We start from the raw sequence: 19,747 nt of genomic DNA, 5'->3' as shown, positions 1-19,747 counted from the left end.
AACTACATGACTTCGATCCGGGCATCTTTCCCATTATTACCTGGATCGTTAATTTGCCTGAGAATTCTATGATTATAGAGGCTACTCTTTGGTTTAAATGAAGGACTTCACCGCTGAGCCGTAACGGTATTAGAAAGGTACCTGGGCACTATCATGTAACAAATCGAGTCATTGTCGTAGCTCAAATAAATACATGAATTAAGATAGAGTAAACTGGAATAGCTAGAGCCAAAACCAGTCAGGTTAAGCTTAGCTTCCAATTTCCTAACATTAGCATTGCGTGCTCCCATGGAAACCGAAATTTCTGCGTCTCCTTGTGTCCCTCATTCGCAATTACACTCCTTTGTCGCTTCCTTTCGTCTTGTACAGACAGATCCTGCTGTCTCCAGACCATTTCAATGACTTCCATGGCAGGCGCGACATTCTAAAATAATCAGTCATTTTCTTTCGGGAACGGGTATAATTCTGGAGATACATACTCCAAAGCGATGAATGCCTTCTACCTCATCAAAAAATTGCATTACTGTGATCCTTTCCTCTTCTCCGGAAGCACAGCATCCTGCTAAGAAGAGGGGCCATAGTGGCAATACAGCGGTCCGCATCATGTTTGCCTTTTTCTCTAGCATCAGATTCAGAATTAACTTGACATAGTGAGTCTTCTCTTGTGTGCCGGTTGGCTGTTGACGTAGATTGTTTGTCGAGGCCGATTTTGAAGAAGAGATTTCTTGGAGAAGAAGGAGAGCTCCCAATCTATTTGCTTCGGCGATTGCAGCGCACTCTGTGTTTGGATCATCGCACTGTGATGGTAGGATTTGATCAAGTCCTTCGAGGCTTTTTCTTAGTCTCGACGCTGCTGTGTTGTGGGTACATTTTTGGTTGTCGGCCTGGTTCCATGCTAGTTCAGCAACTTGATTGATCAAGAGGAGAAGTGAATGACTGAATCCCATGTATGGGTCAATCGTGTCGGAGTTTTCAAGTAAGCTGTCTGGAAGAAGCGGTGATTGACATGGTAAGTCGTTGATTCGAAAGGACGTCCGCGCAAGAACAAGGTGAAAAGCAAAATAGCGATCGAAGAAGCTCGCCAGATCTTGGCTGTGAGGTGAGCGGCCAGGACGCCTTTGTCGTGTTCTGCTCAGATCCTGGAACCCGTTTAAATGTGTGACCCATGATGGCCGGCTGCTATCTGAGATCTGAAGCTGTGTCAGTAAACGATTGGAATATTCGGCATGAAGGAATCTGATCCTACATCGAACCAACATAGCATCAGAACGAGTCCGAGCATTTCATCCAGTTCTTTCTCCGCCCATGAATCTTGCGACAGAAGATTTCGCAGATGGCTTAAAGCGCGATGATGATGCTCCAATGCAGGGAGTCTGTATCTTGGATCGGATAGTTTCAGCGTATTGGCGGCAATGGCGAGAGTCGCGTGGTAGAGAGCTTGAGACTCGAGAGCCATGGGAAGAATTAGGTAGCGATATGGATTATAGAGAGCATTATCCACCAGTGTAGAGCTGCTGCAAATAGTCTGCTCGAAATATGACATGAGAACAGGGTCGAATTTCGATCTTCCATGGCAGGGGATCGTGCCTCAGTGATAGTCCTAGCGGTTCATGTCGTGAATTTTGTTCTGTGCTGCTGCTTTTCGTCCAGTCGCCATCGAAATGAAACTCGAGGTCCTTAGTGGTGGTATTCAGAAAATGCCATATCCGCATGCAATTTTTGCCTCGTTTTAACAGTCGTGTATCTCCATCCTTCAAGACCACCCCCTGCCTCGTACTGTTCTTTTCGCTTTCTCGATCAGGGTCATTACGCTTCGACCATACCCCCGCCCGCCCATGACAGACACCACGAGCCAGCGACTCTTCGTGCCAGGTCAGGCGTATTCCGTATCCACAGGGGCTATTTTTGAGCACACAGCGACGGCAGACGGGGTGTGTTTCTGGAGATTGTGATTTTAGTGAGGAAATTGGTTCAACAGGCTAATGTGGAGATGCCAACCGTCACATTTTATCCTGCGCGAACGGCAGGTCCAGCATCCGGTACGAGCCCTAGAAATTGCGGCCATTTTGCATGTTGGCGGGATGTGAAATTGAGAGATTCCAACTTGTTCAATTTGCTGGGGTTGGGCGAGGCAGAGAAAGATAAGCGAATTTGCGGGGAAGATAAGCAGGGTGTCTGCAACCTTAAGGTAGGGTAAACTTAGCTCCACCGAGAGTCCGCGGGGACCTACCCGGGCCTATTCTAGGGTTCTGGGATACTACATATGCCATGCTTTCAATAGTCATAATTCTAGACGATCTGTATTCAACTAAGAATGCTAGGAATAAATCATTGCGCGCCGATCGCAGGGGTTGGACAACCAACCAAAACGCAATGGGGGTATCGATGGCGTGGGTATCATAATGTACACGACAATTAAAACAAATAAAACTCTTTGCAGGCTTCTGCGAGGTAATCATGGTGTACAGGGCAATCGTAATAAGAAGACAAAACTGGTAGCGGACCGTGGAGCACGTCACTGACCCAATACCGAGAGGTTTGCTGGTGGGGGTTCATACTCTTCGTCCTCACTCGTGCACATTACCGCATCCCCTTCATCAGCGGGTTGGGCAACGGGGGATGCTGTTCCGCGAGGAGTAGACAAGTCGATAATTTCAACCAAGTCCGCAGTCCCGTCAGTTGTAGGGAACTGAGTCCCCGAAGGAGGTGCCGGGCGATTCGAATTCAGACGATCCGATTCCCGGGCTTGCTGTTTCTGCAGATGGCTTGTCTGCTGCAGAGGGTTCATGCTTGGCGTGTAATTTGTTGGCATTTGTGGAAATCCAGGATAGTTCGTGGAAGATGTAGAACTTGGGGTGTACGGGGGCTGTGCAAAGCTCGGATTGGACTGCCCGTGATACGAAGGAGTCATTGCGGGTGATGAGTTCGACGTCACGCCCATAATGGATTGACCGGCTCCGGGATGATACTGCACTCCCGGGGGCAATGAGTGAGGCGAGTGGGGAATGAATGGACGTGACGCCAGGCCGGTTTGCACTCCAGGCATTCTATTAGTAGACGACATTGCATCGAGCGAGCCCGTGTTTCGTATCGCCGCCACAAAATTAGTCTGGCGCTGCTTGTAGAGATCCTGTTCATCAGCCAAATCACGGGCCGTTTGGGCATCGTGTCTTCGCTTTTTTTTCTGCTTCAAAGGCTTGTGGGTTGGAACGTTTCAGGCGCTCCATTTTGAGCTCATTGTCCACACGAAGATTTTCTTCCTCGGTGAGACGATCATTTTCGTTATCTTGGATGTGCGGATACGGAGACATCCAGAATGATATCTCCATACGGCCCTGCAAGAATCTCATCAAGAACTTTGTCTTTCCCTTTAATCTCAGTATGATCACTTTTCTTCACCGGCTTCACTGGATGCAGAAGAATCGGTGAGTTTTTAGAGCTTTGGCGTACAACATTTTTCTTATCCACCACGCGGACTGCGAGCTGTCTTTTGAAAACTGCTTTGTTGAAAATGTTTTCCTCAAATGTTCCGCCGGCCACAAATCGATAAACGAAGACTGTCTTGGTCTGCCCGAGTCGGTAAGCTCGTCCAACAGCCTGTTCTTCCCACATAGGGTTGAACAAAAAGTCGAAAATGACGACGCGATTAGCTCCAAACATGTTGAGGCCCACTCCGCCAGCCTTGGTGGAGATTAAGAGAATCTGCTGATCAGAATCAGAGTTGAACTTTTTGGTGACAGCTTGGCGTTCAACCGCAGTAGTGTTGCCATAAATTCGTTGAAATTTCAAGCGACGTTCAGTTAACATAAGGTTAATGAAGTTCATGGTCGGGAGACTTTGGGTGAAGATCAGAACCTTGTCTCCGATTTTGGTGGACTGGTCAATGATTTTGTTGAGTAAAGTAGCCCGATGCGATAGACTGGGGTCTTCAATTCGTGGTATGGACTCGAAAAGAGCATTTATCTTCGACAATAAATCTCCTGGGAGTCCAGTCTCCTTCATTGATTCAGGCAGAACAGACCCTTCGGTATCCTCGGGTTGTTTCGAGCGATCTTCAAGTTTCTCTAGGAACGGTTGGGGATGGTTACAGCAAAGTTGCAAAATGGCAAGCCAAGTGTACAATTTGGAGTCAACGTCGTCCCCCGCCTGAGCAGTAGATACGAAAGTGTTGTAAGCTGCTTCCTGAAGATCTGTGAGGGGAATTCGGATAACAAATTCGGTCTTGGGGGGTAGATCCGATGAGATGACTGAAGTATCCGCTCGGAGAACCTTGGGTTTCAAAATTCCATTGAGGATCTTGAGGGCACAGAGACTCTCCCTCTGTTGTGCACGAGTACTGTCGATATAAGATCCGGACTGGATTGGTTCCAAAAACTTTGTCTTGAATGAAGCTGCATCTTCAAGATACCCTGGTGCAACCCACTCGACCATTTGGTAATACTCCCAAAGGTGGTTCGCCAATGGCGACCCTGTCATAGCGATGCGGCTCAAGGTCTTGAAGCGTGAAGTTACCTGTGAGATGGCAGACTTTTCATTTTTGAGCCTGTGGGCTTCATCAGCAACGACAATATTCGGCCGAGACAAGAGAGCCTCCTTCGTAAACTCATGTTGTTCGTCAGAAAGACTGTTGCGGTTTGTCGGTCGGGTTGACTTGTTGAGTACGATGATGCGGAACAGATCGTAGCTGATTATCAGAACACCGCCCCCTTCATCCCAGGCCTTGATGATATGAAACCTTTCTTCGGCCTCCATGTTGCCTCCAGACATGATTTCCCAGATCGGGCCGAGATGATGTCCTTTCGGGGTCCACAAGGCAAACTCTTCTGCCCAGTTCTGAACCACAGCAGAGGGGCATAAAACCAGAGTCTGGGAGCGATGAAACTTCTCAGGGACTTGTTCACGGATCTGAGGGTCATCTGACGCCGCTGCATCGGCGATTGTGGTCAATAGGGATACCCTGTTCACGAATTAGCTATGTCTAGAGATATTCTGTAGACGATCAAATTACTTACACCTGCATTGTTTTCCCAAGGCCCATCACATGGGCAAGGAGACAACCCTGGGGTTTTTTGGCCTCTATCAACTCACGCCACATGAATTGAATACCCGCAAGCTGATGTGGTTTAACGTGCTCTCCGATCTCCCTATGCAAGTAGATTGCAGGCTCTTTGAAGTTGACGGCCTGTTTGTCTGGGTCACTGTTACCGAGGCCTCGTTTTTCTCTTTCCTGCCTCATGGCCTCCTGTTTCTCTTGTCTCACTTGGGCTTCTCTTTGCATGTTGCTTGGGGTTCTCGGGGCATACTTGGTTTTGGTTTTGGCCTTCACGTTTGATTTGGACCCCGTGACAAACGCTGCGAGAGATGAACTATGAGGGCCAGAAGGATACCTTGGATTCTGCAAAACCCACAATTCGTAAGCGGCAAACAATTTGCTCAATCTTTCAACAAACGTTGAAAACATGGATTGGGCTTCTTCTTTCTCGATTTGGGAAATCGTGTCTTTGACCTGCTGTTTATCAAGTCCAATGCGACTCAGACCTATACAGTGAAGCCAAGAGTGGTACAGTACCGCGAGACGCATGATACCTAGACTCTCATTCTCGTCTAGATTAGGAAACTTTGCTCGGTCGTTTTGCATGTGAGTCAGAGCTTCGTGAACCAGATCCATGAGCTGAGAAAGCATGAATTCATCCAGATACTTCCGAACTAGTTTTGGTTCATGTGCGCCCAGTCCAAGAATCGATTTAGCCAGTAATTGGACGCGGTCCTTTGAATCGGCAATTTTTTCAAAGTCCAATGATTTCACGATATCGAAAAGCTCAATATCATCCTCATCCACTCCAAGCATCATATTTTCAGGGATACTAGAAAGTCCTTGGGGGAAATCATTGTCGCCACGCGAGATTTTGCGCGAATTGTGAGAATGAAGTTCAGGAGGCCGTGGCATCGTCAATTTCACTCTAACATTTCGCACTGGGGTAGATGGCGTGCTGTCAACCGGAAGCTCTGGGACATCGGCATCCTGCGGAGAAATTGAGTGGGTGGGATTCAAGGGCGGCGTCTCAATTTGCATCTCATCGGAATCTGCGGCATCTGCAGCGCCTTCTACTGTCCCTGGGAGAGCTGGATTTGAAGGACTTGCGACTGACCTTGAGCCAGCGGCACTGGCCGGTATGGAAATGGTTTCAGTCAAATCAACAGTATCAATGTCACCCCGTCGCAAGACCTCAGAAAATATCCCGGTGTCAGAGGTCATCTCGCCATCACTTTCATTGTCATAGATACGTCGCCTTTTTCGAGCAGGCTCAGTCGATGGGTCTTGCTCATCCGGAGGGGGAGGAGAGTCCAAAGTGAACGGCAGTCCCTTGTGAGATTTATCCACTTGATCCTGCACGGTCTCATCCTCGGGATCAATCTCAATGAAATCACTTTCATCTTCTTCGGATTCAGACCCATCAGATTCCGACTCCTCATAAGAACTTTCAAGGTCTGTATCCATTTCAGAGGCCAGGCTTTCATCATCTCTGGCATCCAAAGGCTCCTCTTTGGGCTTTGGTTTTGGGACTCTTGGTGGCGGTTCGACATGAGGCGGGCAATTCTCAAGCTCCAGTATCTGGAGTATCCATTTATCCAGGCAGATATCAGCAATGGTGTTGTCAAGAGTGGCACACGATAGCAAGAAGAAGGCACGATCTTTCGAGTCAACTTCCAAGAGCCCACCCTTGAGCTTTTCTAGGCGTTTCTGATAGAGATAGATTCTCTTGGTGAGATCACCTCTGTCCTGCTCAAGTGACCCATTCATGTGTGAACGGTTCCATAGTTTTGGAGCTTTTGGAAGTTCCTTTGGCAGGCGCTTTTCTTTCCAAATGTCTTCTTTCTGTGCGATGTGCTGTGCGATTAATGCCATGCATTCCTCGCGAGAAAGACTAGGCTTTTCAGCGGGAGTAGGTTTATTTGCATGCTCTCGTAATTCCTTGGCCTCGATTTGCATCTCCTCCCAAGTTTCCTCGTCAAACTGGCCCTCAGATCCAGAATCACCATAAAGAGGGAGCAGATCGGTGTCATCAGTTTCCGGGGATACCTTTCAAGTAGACTATTGAGGAATGCTTCTTCTGTTGGAGTTTTTGGGGTGTGCGTTCTCGGGGTTGCTCTTTCGCGAATCTGGTCCGGCTCTTTAGAGATCTCTGGTTCCGGATTACCATTTGAAGCTGCCCGCCGAGAAAAGAATGGCTGGCGTTCGACTGTATTAACCGGCCCCGTCGGGGCAGCTTCAGTCATTGGATGGTTGAGGGCCGAAATGGATGTATTGGTATTGTTCGAGTCAAAATGCCCACGGGGCGACTGCGGGTTCTCATTTGACGTTTCGCTTTTCTCAAATGCACGCACCAATTGAGGAGCAATTCTGCGTTTCCCTTGCGTCGTTATCGATGGTCGCACACCAGCTCCAGAAAAGTTGACAGGGGCGACTTCCGAGGCAGGAGCAGCAGGAGCAGCAGGAGCAGCAGGAGCATCCGAGCCTGGAGATCTGGAATGGGGGATCTGAGGTGAAAACGTAGACTGTGGAGAGAATATTCCGTGTAATGAAGGTTGGCGAGTCTTGGCTTGGAACTTCGCAGACCGGATTCGCAGCCACTCAATAGCCTTCATGATGCCGGATCGATGGCCCAAGGCTTTGACTCCGAGGTCATCTTTCAGGGAAATTTTGTCAACTTCCTCTAACAGGACCTCTCCAGTAATGAAGTTTTCATGAAGTGCCGCTGCTAGGTCAGTTGGTTTTGGAAACGGGATGTTGGACCCCTCGGCCCATGGGCGAGACTCGGAGTCACAGAGGAATTTAACGACTTCCTCAATATTCCAATCAACGGGATCTGAGTCCGTAAACTCCATAGTTGCATCTTCAGGGGGGGCCTGGAGTGGAAGTTAGCCAGAAGCTCCTAGCTTAAGACAAAATGGTCAAGGTTAACCTCACCAGTTGCTGGCCCCCAGATAAGGAAGTAAGTCTTGAGCTTAGTGTAGAAGCACTAAGTGATCCGACACGGAAATGGAAATGGAAATGGGAATGGGAATGGGAATCGAGTATGAAAGTAGCTAGGAGAGTGAGATCATTTAAGCGTCGAGCAAAATGAAGGTGGGAAAGAACACACGCAACTCGAGGAGGCGTGCATTCTAGCTCCAGAAAACAAAAGATGGTGGTTGCAAACGCAAGAGCAAACGCCGACGCGCGAGACAATTATTCTGCCTTGAATGAAGAGCTCATCGCCAGGGCGGTGTGGGCGGTGTAAACCGGGTAAATCCCCCCCTCCATCTGCATTTGTCATCGCGGGGAGCCCGCGGAAGTGGGCTTCTTGCAATTCTATTCTATTTCGACATTTCTCTTTTCTTCATGTTTCTATACCATTCAGAGCTTGTATCTATTCTAACAACCCCGACTGAAGCTTGCTAGAGCTTTTGCAGCATCATGGGTGACTCCATTTATTCTACATATCCTCCTAACCTATCGCCGGTCCAACAAGAATACCTTGTTACCACAATCAAAAACTGGGCGATTCAGAATGGCCTCGCTGTGCGACCCGCCCCAACCGCACTCCCAGTTGGCGCAGATGATAACCGCGTCCTGGCTACAAATGCTCCGGTGACCCTTTTCCCAAGTCCCTTTCCAGCCGCCTGCTTTGAAGAGGCGACAGCTCTCCAAACAATCTATAACCAACTCTATGCCGCGATCACTTGCAACGAGGAGTGGCTAGGGAAGATCATTGAAGAGTAAGATTGCAAGAAATACAGATACCCTTGATATTCACTTAGCTAACCATCTCTTCTATAACTCAGTCTCGTTGATGTAGACGATTTCGTGGCCAATCTTTGGAAAACACACCTAGAGGTAAAGAAGGAGGGATATGTCCAGGATCTTTCCTTGGGCCTCTTCCGATCCGACTACATGGCCCATGTCACTCCAGAAGGTCCGCCGTCCTTGAAACAGGTCGAGTTTAACACGATTTCTTCTTCATTTGGGGGATTGTCTGCCTTGGTGAGGTCGTTGCATGCGGAGCTCCTCACTTCCCCGCCGGGTTCTCCGATAAGTTACCCGCCTCATCCTCTTTTCGATTCCAACATACCACCGGAAAATACTGCTGTGGAGACCCTCTCAGGCGGACTCGCTGCTGCTCACACAGCTTACGGTCCCTCGAAGTCAACCCCGGCGCTTCCTTTGTGTGTTCTGTTTGTGGTCCAAGAGGGGGAACGAAACATCTTTGACCAGCTGGCGCTCTCTAAACACCTTACGCATACCCACAAGATTCCTGTCTTCCGCCTACCAAGTAATAGAATCATTGATGACACGCTCATTCCAAGCTCAAATCCTTCTCGTCCATTAATCTATCGACCCCCACACTCGCCAGAAACTGCATTTGAAGTCACGACGGTCTATCTCCGAGCCTACTACGCACCGGACGAATACAAGTCCAGCCGTGATTGGGAAGCGCGCACTCACTTAGAGCGCTCTGCTGCAATCAAATGCCCGACGGTTTTGAACCAACTATCTGGTTGCAAAAAAGATTCAGCAAGTTCTTGCTGAGCCTACAGGACCAGACCACCTCACCAGCTTTATGGGTGGTATCGACCCTGCTATAATTGCGAGGTTGCGTCAAACATTTGCTCCTCAGTATGACCTATCTACTGATGGCCAGGGGCGCAAGCTCGCCTTCAATCCCGAGACGGCTATGAAGCATGTCCTCAAACCGCAACGGGAGGGTGGTGGAAATAATATCTACAAGGCTGAAATTCCCAATTTCTTGCGCTCCATTCCGGAGAAGGACTGGAAGGGATGGGTTTTAATGGAATTGATTGATCCCGCCTCCGACGCCGAAAATGTCGCCCTGCGGAATGATGGAGAAGTTCTCCGTGGCAACGTCATTTCTGAGCTTGGTGTTTATGGCACTATTCTGTGGGAAACAAACGGCAAAGTTCTACACAACGATCAAGGAGGTTGGTTGTTGAGAACCAAAGGAAAGGAGGTCAATGAAGGCGGCGTGGCCGCTGGCTTTTCCAGCTTGGATAGCATACTACTCTACTAGTGTATTAGAAACAATAGAATAATATCTAAAGTGAAGGTTTGAAGACCTTGGTTAGAGAGCGACAATCTATCAAAAATCGACCTGCATCTGAAGGTCCCCAATAGTTCCTAGAAGGATAAAAGCTTTACCTCCCTCGGTTATAGTCCCATGACGAACAGTATTATCCAGACTAAGCCTGTTCTGGAGTAATGATAAATCCCTCGTCTTTGTCTTGTCCACCGCTTCGTTTTGAGCATTAGCAGTATTAGGAATTTGTAGATCCGCCTTTCTACTCAAGCAAAGGCTCTTCTTGGCATTGTCCCACCAGAATTTCTCGAGTCATTTAAAGTACCATACGGTAGCATCTAAATTCCATTATATTAGAATAATCGCATCTGTAGCAGTCAGTCGCATTTTATACCTAGGCCCTTTCGTGAGGGTCCAAATTATTCGTTGAGTTCACGTTGCTGCTTTATCTTTTGCTAATCGTTTTACAGGTTTAGCCTCTCTCCTCGCTGTAGTGCTTATGTTCAAGTTGCATAAGCGTTGTGGCGTGTCACAAGGAATACTTTACCAAAAGTGGACTGTATCAAAGCACAATATCATCAGCTGTAACTAGTGTATACATTTTGAACCAATTTTTCCCCCGTCTAACTTCGTTGTATTGCAATTATTCCTTTGAATCAAGGTCTCTGGCCAAATAAAATCATTTTGTTACACAGAGTCAGTTTCATAGTCTCCACGTGTGTGCTCTCATACCTCGGTTAAGGCAGGACCCAAAAGTATTAAGCCTCCGGCCTGAGTAAGCTTCTTTCTTCTTTGTCATTAAGCATAGTACATCGTTGTTTGGAGATTCTTTGAGCTATGCCCATTGGATGGGTGTGTCGGTATTCTCGTATTGTTCGCTAGCCCCGAATGCATATCGATGCAGTGTCGAAGCCACCAACAGGCGCCCCTAATTTTTAAGAGGCTGGGCAATATCTTGTTCAATACAATTCGGGCTTTTGATTGGTGTCATGTTCCCCGCCCTTCTAAATTGGCTATAATTTAAGCCACGCGCTAAGCCCGTCAGATGATCCTTTTGCGGGGCATAGTTCTGTAAGTTCGTCTTTCGTCTTTTCGTATAGACCCTTGATGAGTGGTGCAATACACCCTGGTCAAGTTCTACCAGTCTTATTTCATTGCTGACTGCAGTAGCTGAATATTAGCGAAACAGCCACCGCGCTGATTTCAGCTCCCGAGAATCCGTCTGGGAAATGCAAATCCTAGCATATCTGATGGTTGCCTAGTAAATAGTACTAATACCTTCTGACGCTCCAGTAGAATCAAACCGCCATCGGTTAGCGGAATATACCGCTTGTGTTTCTGACTCGATTTCAAGTCTTCCCTTCCCTGTGCAGTCAGTCTTTTTGTTTCTTTCCCCCCACCTGCCTCTTTTCTTGCTTTCAAGCTGGTTACCTTCTTTCATCTTTCTTTTCTTCACATTTTCGACACAACCCACCGATACTCCCTCCAATCTTCGACGCTATCTCTGATTCAGTCTATTACAAAAGACTGGGTCAGCTAGTATGACGTCTCAGGCCACCAAGGATGCCCTCGGTGGGTAAGTGACAAGCACTTTTCGACTTGCTGTGGTGATCTACTGACATGGCTGTCCACACAGCATGACCAACAACCTGACAGGAGAGTAAGTTATAACTGCATTGCCCGATTTTGAGCAAATTTTGATACCTAGTCTCAGGATTAAGAATCCTCTTGAAGGTTTGACTCGCGCACAACTGATGGACGATGTCAAGAACTACGCAACACAACATGACCTGACTTCTCTCACCGAGGTCCTCCAGAAGGGTGCCCTCGCTGGCCAAAATCCGACCGAAATCGACTCGATCCCTGAACTTACCGAAGAGGATCGTGTGGTTCTCCGTGAAGAAGTCACTCGTCGTTGGAAACAGCCATGGGCCCTGTACTACACCATTATCCTGAACTCGATTGCGGCGGCCATCCAAGGGTGGGACCAAACCGGTACATAAAGAACTACATTTTAATTTGAAAGGAGGTGCTAATAATATTTTAGGCTCCAACGGTGCAAATTTGACCTTTGATCGTGTTTTCGGTATCCCAAACGATAGCCCATATTGTCCTGATAAAGCGACTTGTGACCGCAACCAATGGATCGTTGGATTCATCAATGCCACGCCTTACATCACCATTGCTTTATTGTGAGGAGATCTAATCAAACTTTATGATTACCTTGGCTGATATATTTTGATATTAGTGCTGGCTGGTTATCCGATCCCCTCAATCACTTGATCGGTCGCAAAGGCACCATCTTCATTGCAGCAGTTTTCAGCCTATGTGCTCCCATCGGATCCGCCTTTACACAGCACTGGGGTCAACTCGTTGCTTGCCGAGTGCTCCTGGGTATCGGAATGGGTCTCAAGGAAGTCACGGTCCCCGTTTATTCTGCAGAGAATGCACCAACCAGCATTCGAGGCGGATTGTGCATGTCATGGCAACTATGGACTGCCTTCGGTATCTTTCTTGGTACATGCGCAAATTTGATTGTTGCAAATACCGGGGATATATCGTGGCGGCTGCAACTTGGGTCTGCTTTCATTCCCGCGGTGCCACTTATTCTTGGAATCTGGTGGTGTCCAGAATCTCCTCGCTGGCTGATGACCAAGGGCGGCACAGTCAGGCCTATGCTTCTCTGCTTCGCCTGCGAAACAGCCCTCTTCAAGCTGCTCGGGATCTCTACATGATACATGCGACACTTGCAACTGAGAGGGAAATGCTGCAACAATCAGGTTTCTCGAAGCAGGACAACATGTTCGTTCGGTTCATGGAGCTCTTCACAGTTCCGCGGCTGCGTCGTGCCACTCAAGCATCTGGGATTGTCATGATAGCTCAGCAAATGTGTGGAAGTAAGTACAACATCTCTTTTTGATCAAGCCTCATACCAACTACTACTCTAACCTACATCAACGATAGTCAACATTATCTCCTTCTATTCCTCAACTATCTTCAGTCTTGCCGGAGCGAACAATATCCATGCACTCCTCGCTTCTTGGGGATTCGGCCTCATCAACTTCATTTTCGCATGGCCAGCAGTGTGGACAATTGATACCTTCGGCAGACGTGGCCTCCTGCTCTTCACTTTTCCAAACATGTGCTGGACATTACTGGCTGCCGGTTTCTGCTACTGGATTCCTAGCAGCAGTAATGCCCATTTGGGGATGATTGCATTCTTCATCTACATTTTCGATGGGTTTTATTCTCCAGGAGAGGGGCCCGTCCCATTTACCTACTCCGCCGAGGTTTTTCCTCTTTCACATCGTGAAATAGGCATGGCTTGGGCAGTGGCTACCAACAATTTCTGGGCAGCAGCTTTGTCGTTGACATTCCCTTACATGCTACGAGCATTGACCCCTCAGGGTGCCTTTGGCTTCTATGCCGGATTGAATATTGTAGCGCTGGTGCTGATCTTCCTATTCATGCCGGAGACTAAGCAACGCTCTTTGGAGGAGTTGGATTATGTCTTTGGCGTTCCGACTCGAACTCATGCCAAATACCAGCTGACCCAAGTTCTACCGTGGTGGATCAGAACTTACATCCTCCGACGCAAGAATCTCGTATGCCCTTCGTTGTACCGGTATGGTGACAAGACAACTATGGCTCAGCCTGCTGATTTCCAGGAATCCTCTGAGATCCACGAGGTCACTACTGACAAGGAAACCCCGAAGGATGTGTGATTTCAAGTGCCACGGTCAAGTGCTATCATGATTGTTAATAGCTAGTTTTCCAATCGTAGCCAGTCAGTCAGCTACGGAGATAGGCAATCTCAATCGATTTAATCACAACTGGGAAACCATTTTGGACATCGGTATCTCGTCAATTTTGTACCAGTCGGAAACATTCCTTTATGGGAGTAGCCAACTTTAAAAATACCCTCCCAAGGCACCGAAAAGAAGCCAAAAGGAACCATCACACTAAAACTAAAGCAGCATATGAATTCAAAAATCCACCGTGGAAAATCTGTAGAATGTCCGTTCTGCAAGGCAAGCTTTGGCACGGCCAGTTGTGCCTGCACACACTTGGAATCTTCGTCATGCCCGAAAGCACCCAAATTGAACCGCGAAACCATTCTTCAAATTATTCGACGCCACGATACTGCTGGACACATCGCAAATAACCAAATCGAATGGCACAACGAAGCAAGAGGTACATATACCGTCACCCGGAATGCCTACAATGGATCCTCATGGGAGTGTTACCTATGCCACAAGCGATTTTCGGGGTCGAGGGGCCTAAGCCAACATTTGAACTCCGCGGTCCACCAGTAGAAGGTGTATCACTGCCCTAATCGCCGGGAATGCAGTAGAGAGTTCGTCGCATTGGCAGCCTTGTTTAGACACCTTGAGAGTGAATCGTGTCAATTTATGCGCTTCGAAAGCGTTCAGAAAAATTTCCATGGGGTTGTTTCAGGGCAGAAGCTACTTCAGAGAGAAGAGACCCATCCTCCGCGTACAATCCACGTCATGAGTGTCTTTGGTATTTGCTAGTATTCACCATACTGATGGTATACAATGGAGCTCATCTTGATTTTTTGGGGGGGTTCTTGAGGCCCAAATCTAAGAGCCCTTTATTCATGAAACAAATTTGATATGCCAGACAACAATCTTAATCGTTTTTCCAGATGAGATGAAGGTTCAATAGATTCCGTTGTCCGATGAGGAGTTAAAAAGGTTGAGGTGGTAAAGTTGAGAGGGAAGAAGGAGTCACTGGCCTAGTATGCAGTGCCACTATCCAATTGGCTGAGTATAGTTCAACCTGCAGAGTAAGTTAGTAGGTACTCCGTACTGGTTTCTTCTTCTCCCCAGGAGTATCTGTTACATACAAAATTGAATCATCAAACCTCGGAAATATTAGAAAAATAATACAGCATTTTGGCAGGATTGAATGCATTGGTAGTAGAATTTCTCGTTCGATCGATCAAATAAGTCACGCGGTTGCAAGTTGCGGGAGTACTTCGGCTAATTGCAGGACATCTCCCGTATCGACCCTTTTTCTGCACCACTTCAGCTCCCCAACCATCAATCATGAGCCGACCGGCACTACTTCGCTTACTTGCCCATAAATCTAAAGCCTCGCTCGGACTATATGACCTCCACATTTCCTGCTATGTCAAACCCAACGCCGCCGCAAACCGCGCGGGTGTGACAAAGGTGGGGACAGACCGGGTTGATGTCTCCGTGGCGCTAGCTCCACGTGAGAATGCTGCCAATGCTGCTGTTTCGGAGATCATAGCTGAGGTATGTCGAGTGATTCAAAAAAAAATACCAGTAACTGTATGTATCTTTCAACTCACCAGTCGTTTTCGGGGTGAAAAGGTGTTCCAAGTGCCAAAGTCCAATGTTACGGTGACCCGTGGGGCAAAAGCAAGGGAGAAAACGTTATCCATTACAGAATTGGAGATTAAACACGGTTCGGAAGAAGCGTTCATGAAGCAAGCGACCCAAAATCTCATCGATTCCGTAAGGAAGCCAAATTCGAGATAATAAACACCGTCTACGAGTGAGTATACTTCACGACTCCGTGGGTTGCGTGAATCCCGTGACATCCAAATCCACTTTTCTGCCGCAACGATAGCACTCGGTCTGCAGTTTGCGCACCTCAACACTCGACCTTCCAAGAGATTTATAACCAGCCAAAGCATGGAGATGGCTACAGAGACTTCTTCCTCGGCATCGTTGAAGCGGAAAGCCGAGGGGACAAGCTCAAACACAATCCACTTCACCTCGCGCAATCCGCCCTGGACCTATCTCATGCTTCAACTGTGAGCAACGCCCCCGAGCGACTTCTCTTTAAAGCTTAATGAACTAACACCGCGCAATCAGTATTCCCCAGCCAGATTCCTCCTCTCCACAGCCCCTTGATGCTCTCTCCGCACGCACCTATCTCTCCTCCGCCCTGTCACAATTCCTCGGAGTCGCGGGGACTGCGATTCCAGTCGATATTCTAAAGGTTGAGAACAAGGCGACAACGAGCAAAACAGATCAAACCACATCACACTCTACCATTGGAAACAAATACGACTGCGCCTGGGTACGCGTACCGCGTGAAGACTCGGCAGCCGTCGTGGCAGCGCTCAGCTCATGGATTGGCGGTGGAAGCGGCAATGGTGCTAATGTCGCATGGAGAGTTTGTGCAAAGGGAAATTATCTGGGCGCCCTGGTTTCGGGATCCGGGGCAGACTTATTCGTTCCGTGATTCAGGCATTCCCGTCTAGCTCTTCTTCTCACTACATCTGAGGACGCAACGTCGGAAACCCATAGCTTCACGGGCGCTATCCCTTGCCCACGGATTAGACCTGGTCTCACAAGCAAGTCCCACTGCGATGGCCATTGTGGGTATTCTGTCACTTTGTCGGTGTTGCATATGACGACACACTCCTATGTAGGATTCTGGGCCAACGAAGAGACCATTCGTCGATATGTACTACACCATTCCGATGGCTAAAAGGTTGACGGGTATGGGAAGGAATCCTTTGTCGACTATTTGCGATCCTTCTCGGTCTCATCAAGGTTGACATCTTGGGGATCTTCGAACAGGGTAAACTCCGCCCTGCATATCAGACTACCGCCCTCTGGATTGATAGGCAAATTAAATGATTGATGACACAAGACAATGCAAATTCCAATACTATCATTCTAATAGCAAAAATATCAAAATTTTTCTGGACACCGTGTATCACTGCTGCCCTGGTTATACGCCGTAACTCTCTCGCTGGTGAACATAAGTTCCCAAGATCAATTTGGTTCCGCTTAATCGATGCACAACTTCCTCCGTCTGTCTGTCTACCTGTCCCCCTCCATATAATTCAAAGTGGTTTATACAATTCTGTCGGCCTACGTCTTTTCGTGCTCCGGTCATACAGACTGTTTTGTCTGGGTGCTGATGCTAGCCACCTTAGTCGAGGCATCCGATCCAAGGGCAGTCGGGCTGGCGATGACCTTTGCTCGGAGAGCCCCGCGAATATCCTCGACGGATCGGTCCTTCCACTCGTCGTAGCCATTCTGGCTGAGCGGGAAGAGAACCAAATTGTCGGCGCGCGTCATGAAATCTTCCACATTGGGCCGTGGGGTAGCGGTGATGACGTCCAGCTCGATGGCGATCTGTCGGCAGTATGTTTCCAGGGAAGATCGTTAACATCTTGGCCGAAAGGGTTCTCGATCTCGCTTCCAATGGTCGCCAAGCCGAGAATGATGTATGCGGCGACCATTGAAGCTGGGATAGTAACCCACTCAAGGGCTCCATAGAGCTGGAAGGGAAGGACTAGGACGTAGATCCAGGAGATCTGAGCAATTGCGATGCTGTAAGCACTAGGCAGTGGGGTGTCGAGCACTCGCTCCGTGCCGGTAAGCACCTCGTTAAGCACGGCCAACATTGTGACTATCGATTGATTAGAATTGTGTCCAATATTATAAAAGGGGGGGGGGTTATGTTTTCTTACCAGCTTGACCCTGGTGCAGAGTAGACACCAGGGTTCCATTAGCCACAATAGAATCGATATACGTAGACAGGTGGTTGAGGATTTCCAGGGGAAGGTGCCCGATGGGCTTTTTGGAACGCTTGATCAGTTTGCGAGGGTTAGACTCGGCAAAGGAAACTCCCAGGTACTCTCCTGTAGATTTCCAGATGGTCTTAACTCGGGGATTCACAACGGTGCGATCATGAGCATCGCGAGCGAATGTATCGAGGTGGCCAGCAAGCCCGGCCAGATCCTCGTAAGCGATATCAGGCTCAAAACGGAGCTTGTGTTTCAAAGCGACGGCGAAGGAAAGAATAAGATTCATGGCGGAGCTTAAGGAGGTTTGTTAGTTGAGTTCCCACCTAGATTCTTCGGATCACCTACAGTTTTCTTAAAAGGTCCTCCTTGCCTAATTCACCTTCGCGCTCACCGGTGTTGACCCAGATGGTACGGGCAAGGTTGCGTGAGGTTTGTATAAGTTGGGACCAGTACTTGCGTCCATCGGCCCATCTAAACTGGCGTTAATTCTTTGAATATTCGGGAAAATCGGAGAGGGAGTTCGGACCTTTCATAGGCAGTAGAGCTGCGGAAGGACAATGCCAAACCCACCACGAAACCCAGCACGGTGAGTAGGATATTGTCAATGCTTACTATATGATGCAAGTACAGGGATTAGGCTTTTGCGGCTTGGTTATGGTTCTGAGGGGAGAACTCACTGTCATGAACAAATTTCGAAATGCAAGTGATGGCAGTTGACCAGCCTGCCACCCAAAACATGGGTAGAATCATCTTCGGGGTGACACTTCCATGCATACGCATAAAAATCGGCCATTTGGAGTGCTTGTCCATATTGCGGGGACCGTGCTGTAGCCAATTAGCACAAATAAGCAAGAGATATTGTAACCCTAGCTACTATTGACAGGTCCACGTACAAAGTAACGGTCCAACTCGCTCGAGTCCTGTCTGTCCAGGTGAAATTGACTGTCACGCGAGGTTGCCAGGTGCTCCATGAACGTCGGTCGCGGGGTGAGCCTTTCAGCGGAGTCCTGCTCCTTCAGGCCATGAGGTTGGCTTTGGTTGTGGTGGTCGCCATGGGCTCGTACATCGGCTGGCACGGGAGCAGCGGTGTGATCGCCCGATGCTGTTGGGGCTGCATCGTGGGCTGGTGCAGAATGCCCGTCGGTCATCTTGAATGTAGCAAAACAGAAATTTGAAGAAAATAGTAGGGGAAAGAAAAAGTGAAGGTTCTCAAGGACCTTGGAATGGGTTGGTTGGAAACGAAAGTATATTGCAAAAGCGAAGGTGTTGAAGAAGCAGATCAAAAATCAAATCAAGAATAGAAACGAAGGACAAAGAGATGATATCAGGAGAAGAAACGAAAACGCGGAGAAAAAAAGGAAAGTGAGAATTTCTGAAACAAAGAGCATGCAGAAAGGGTGGCGGTTTCATCGCGATCTAGACCTGACGCGCTGTCATAAGTGGGTCTCTTTAGGGTACCACCATCGAGCACTGCCACGTAGGGGGGGAGGGAGTGGAAGTTAATTATAGACAACGATTTTCTCCGATTGGCAAGGACAGGCATACTATACATACATGTTCTATTGAGGACTATAAATGCAGAATTCTGCATGTACAGTAGTAGTACTTCGAGTCTGCCGTGTACTGCGAAGTAGTGAAACTTTCTTGACATCCATGGATGATGAGTCTGCTAGTACAAGTATACTTCGGGTGGTCCCGCATGATCCAGCTTACGCCCCTTTTTCCCTGTCTCCAGCTCCACCGTATTTTCTGACGAATGTGCTGTCACTAAGGGCCCGGGAGAAGCTAATTGGAACTGGTACAAAACGCCAACGCAACAAATCCTAGCCCAGACCTTCAAACTGCCATTCCAAGGTTCGCTCCGGCCAATGGGAGCAACACGGCTGCCAACGACCGACTTTCTAAAGGCGTCGCGTTCGGGGTGGCCGCGTAGTGGGGGATCAGAGTCTTTCGGGTACGTCTGAATGGGCAGGTATTGTCTACTCGCACGGAGTAGTAAGTCGAATTTTATGAACATGATCTCAATAATTGGATCAGGAGGACGCAAGTAGAAAATCATTGCAAGCCGACTGAAAGCCCCTCCATTACTTCGTACTCCGTACATCGACTAACTTCTCCACCACTGTAT

At 48.3% G+C, this 19,747-nt stretch overlaps 8 protein-coding genes across 8 annotated transcripts; 4 read left to right on the top strand and 4 right to left on the bottom strand.

The window, feature by feature from the left end:
• Positions 1-238: 238 nt before the first annotated feature.
• On the bottom strand, positions 239-1,712 carry N7509_011866 (fungal specific transcription factor domain-containing protein; the record flags this gene model as incomplete). The annotated part of the gene is given in 4 exon segments (XM_056636503.1): positions 239-424; positions 480-1,190; positions 1,247-1,525; positions 1,542-1,712. 4 exon segments carry the CDS (start codon positions 1,710-1,712, stop codon positions 239-241), a joined length of 1,347 nt encoding a protein of 448 aa, XP_056482533.1.
• An 803-nt stretch (positions 1,713-2,515) lies between these two features.
• On the bottom strand, positions 2,516-2,941 carry N7509_011865 (uncharacterized protein; the record flags this gene model as incomplete). The annotated part of the gene is made up of 1 exon (XM_056636502.1): positions 2,516-2,941. The coding sequence occupies one exon, from the start codon at positions 2,939-2,941 to the stop codon at positions 2,516-2,518; it is 426 nt and encodes a 141-aa protein (XP_056482532.1).
• A 341-nt stretch (positions 2,942-3,282) lies between these two features.
• On the bottom strand, positions 3,283-7,887 carry N7509_011864 (putative SNF2 family helicase/ATPase; the record flags this gene model as incomplete). Its single annotated transcript, XM_056636501.1, has 3 exons — positions 3,283-4,957; positions 5,013-7,081; positions 7,243-7,887. 3 exons carry the CDS (start codon positions 7,885-7,887, stop codon positions 3,283-3,285), a joined length of 4,389 nt encoding a protein of 1,462 aa, XP_056482531.1.
• Positions 7,888-8,458: 571 nt separating this feature from the next.
• Positions 8,459-10,070, top strand: N7509_011863 (glutathione synthase; the record flags this gene model as incomplete). Its single annotated transcript, XM_056636500.1, has 3 exons — positions 8,459-8,760; positions 8,827-9,520; positions 9,552-10,070. 3 exons carry the CDS (start codon positions 8,459-8,461, stop codon positions 10,068-10,070), a joined length of 1,515 nt encoding a protein of 504 aa, XP_056482530.1.
• Positions 10,071-11,617: 1,547 nt separating this feature from the next.
• Positions 11,618-13,801, top strand: N7509_011862 (uncharacterized protein; the record flags this gene model as incomplete). The annotated part of the gene is made up of 7 exons (XM_056636499.1): positions 11,618-11,652; positions 11,713-11,736; positions 11,791-12,071; positions 12,124-12,268; positions 12,325-12,654; positions 12,708-12,973; positions 13,041-13,801. The coding sequence occupies 7 exons, from the start codon at positions 11,618-11,620 to the stop codon at positions 13,799-13,801; spliced, it is 1,842 nt and encodes a 613-aa protein (XP_056482529.1).
• A 255-nt stretch (positions 13,802-14,056) lies between these two features.
• N7509_011861 (uncharacterized protein) lies at positions 14,057-14,591 on the top strand (the record flags this gene model as incomplete). The annotated part of the gene is made up of 2 exons (XM_056636498.1): positions 14,057-14,346; positions 14,390-14,591. 2 exons carry the CDS (start codon positions 14,057-14,059, stop codon positions 14,589-14,591), a joined length of 492 nt encoding a protein of 163 aa, XP_056482528.1.
• A 557-nt stretch (positions 14,592-15,148) lies between these two features.
• Positions 15,149-16,319, top strand: N7509_011860 (DUF167 domain-containing protein; the record flags this gene model as incomplete). The annotated part of the gene is made up of 4 exons (XM_056636497.1): positions 15,149-15,361; positions 15,440-15,583; positions 15,713-15,885; positions 15,947-16,319. The coding sequence occupies 4 exons, from the start codon at positions 15,149-15,151 to the stop codon at positions 16,317-16,319; spliced, it is 903 nt and encodes a 300-aa protein (XP_056482527.1).
• A 659-nt stretch (positions 16,320-16,978) lies between these two features.
• N7509_011859 (uncharacterized protein) lies at positions 16,979-18,767 on the bottom strand (the record flags this gene model as incomplete). Its single annotated transcript, XM_056636496.1, has 7 exons — positions 16,979-17,224; positions 17,260-17,501; positions 17,563-17,912; positions 17,965-18,090; positions 18,146-18,230; positions 18,297-18,444; positions 18,513-18,767. The coding sequence occupies 7 exons, from the start codon at positions 18,765-18,767 to the stop codon at positions 16,979-16,981; spliced, it is 1,452 nt and encodes a 483-aa protein (XP_056482526.1).
• Between the last annotated feature and the right edge of the window lie 980 nt (positions 18,768-19,747).

The sequence above is a fragment of the Penicillium cosmopolitanum genome, assembly GCF_028827165.1.
Source record: "Penicillium cosmopolitanum strain IBT 29677 chromosome Unknown utg000011l:1.0-3548175.0:1.0-3550911.0, whole genome shotgun sequence".
In the NCBI taxonomy this organism is placed as follows: domain Eukaryota; kingdom Fungi; phylum Ascomycota; class Eurotiomycetes; order Eurotiales; family Aspergillaceae; genus Penicillium; species Penicillium cosmopolitanum.
Note: the sequence above shows the minus strand (reverse complement) of the source record. Positions and strands in the feature narration are given on the sequence as shown.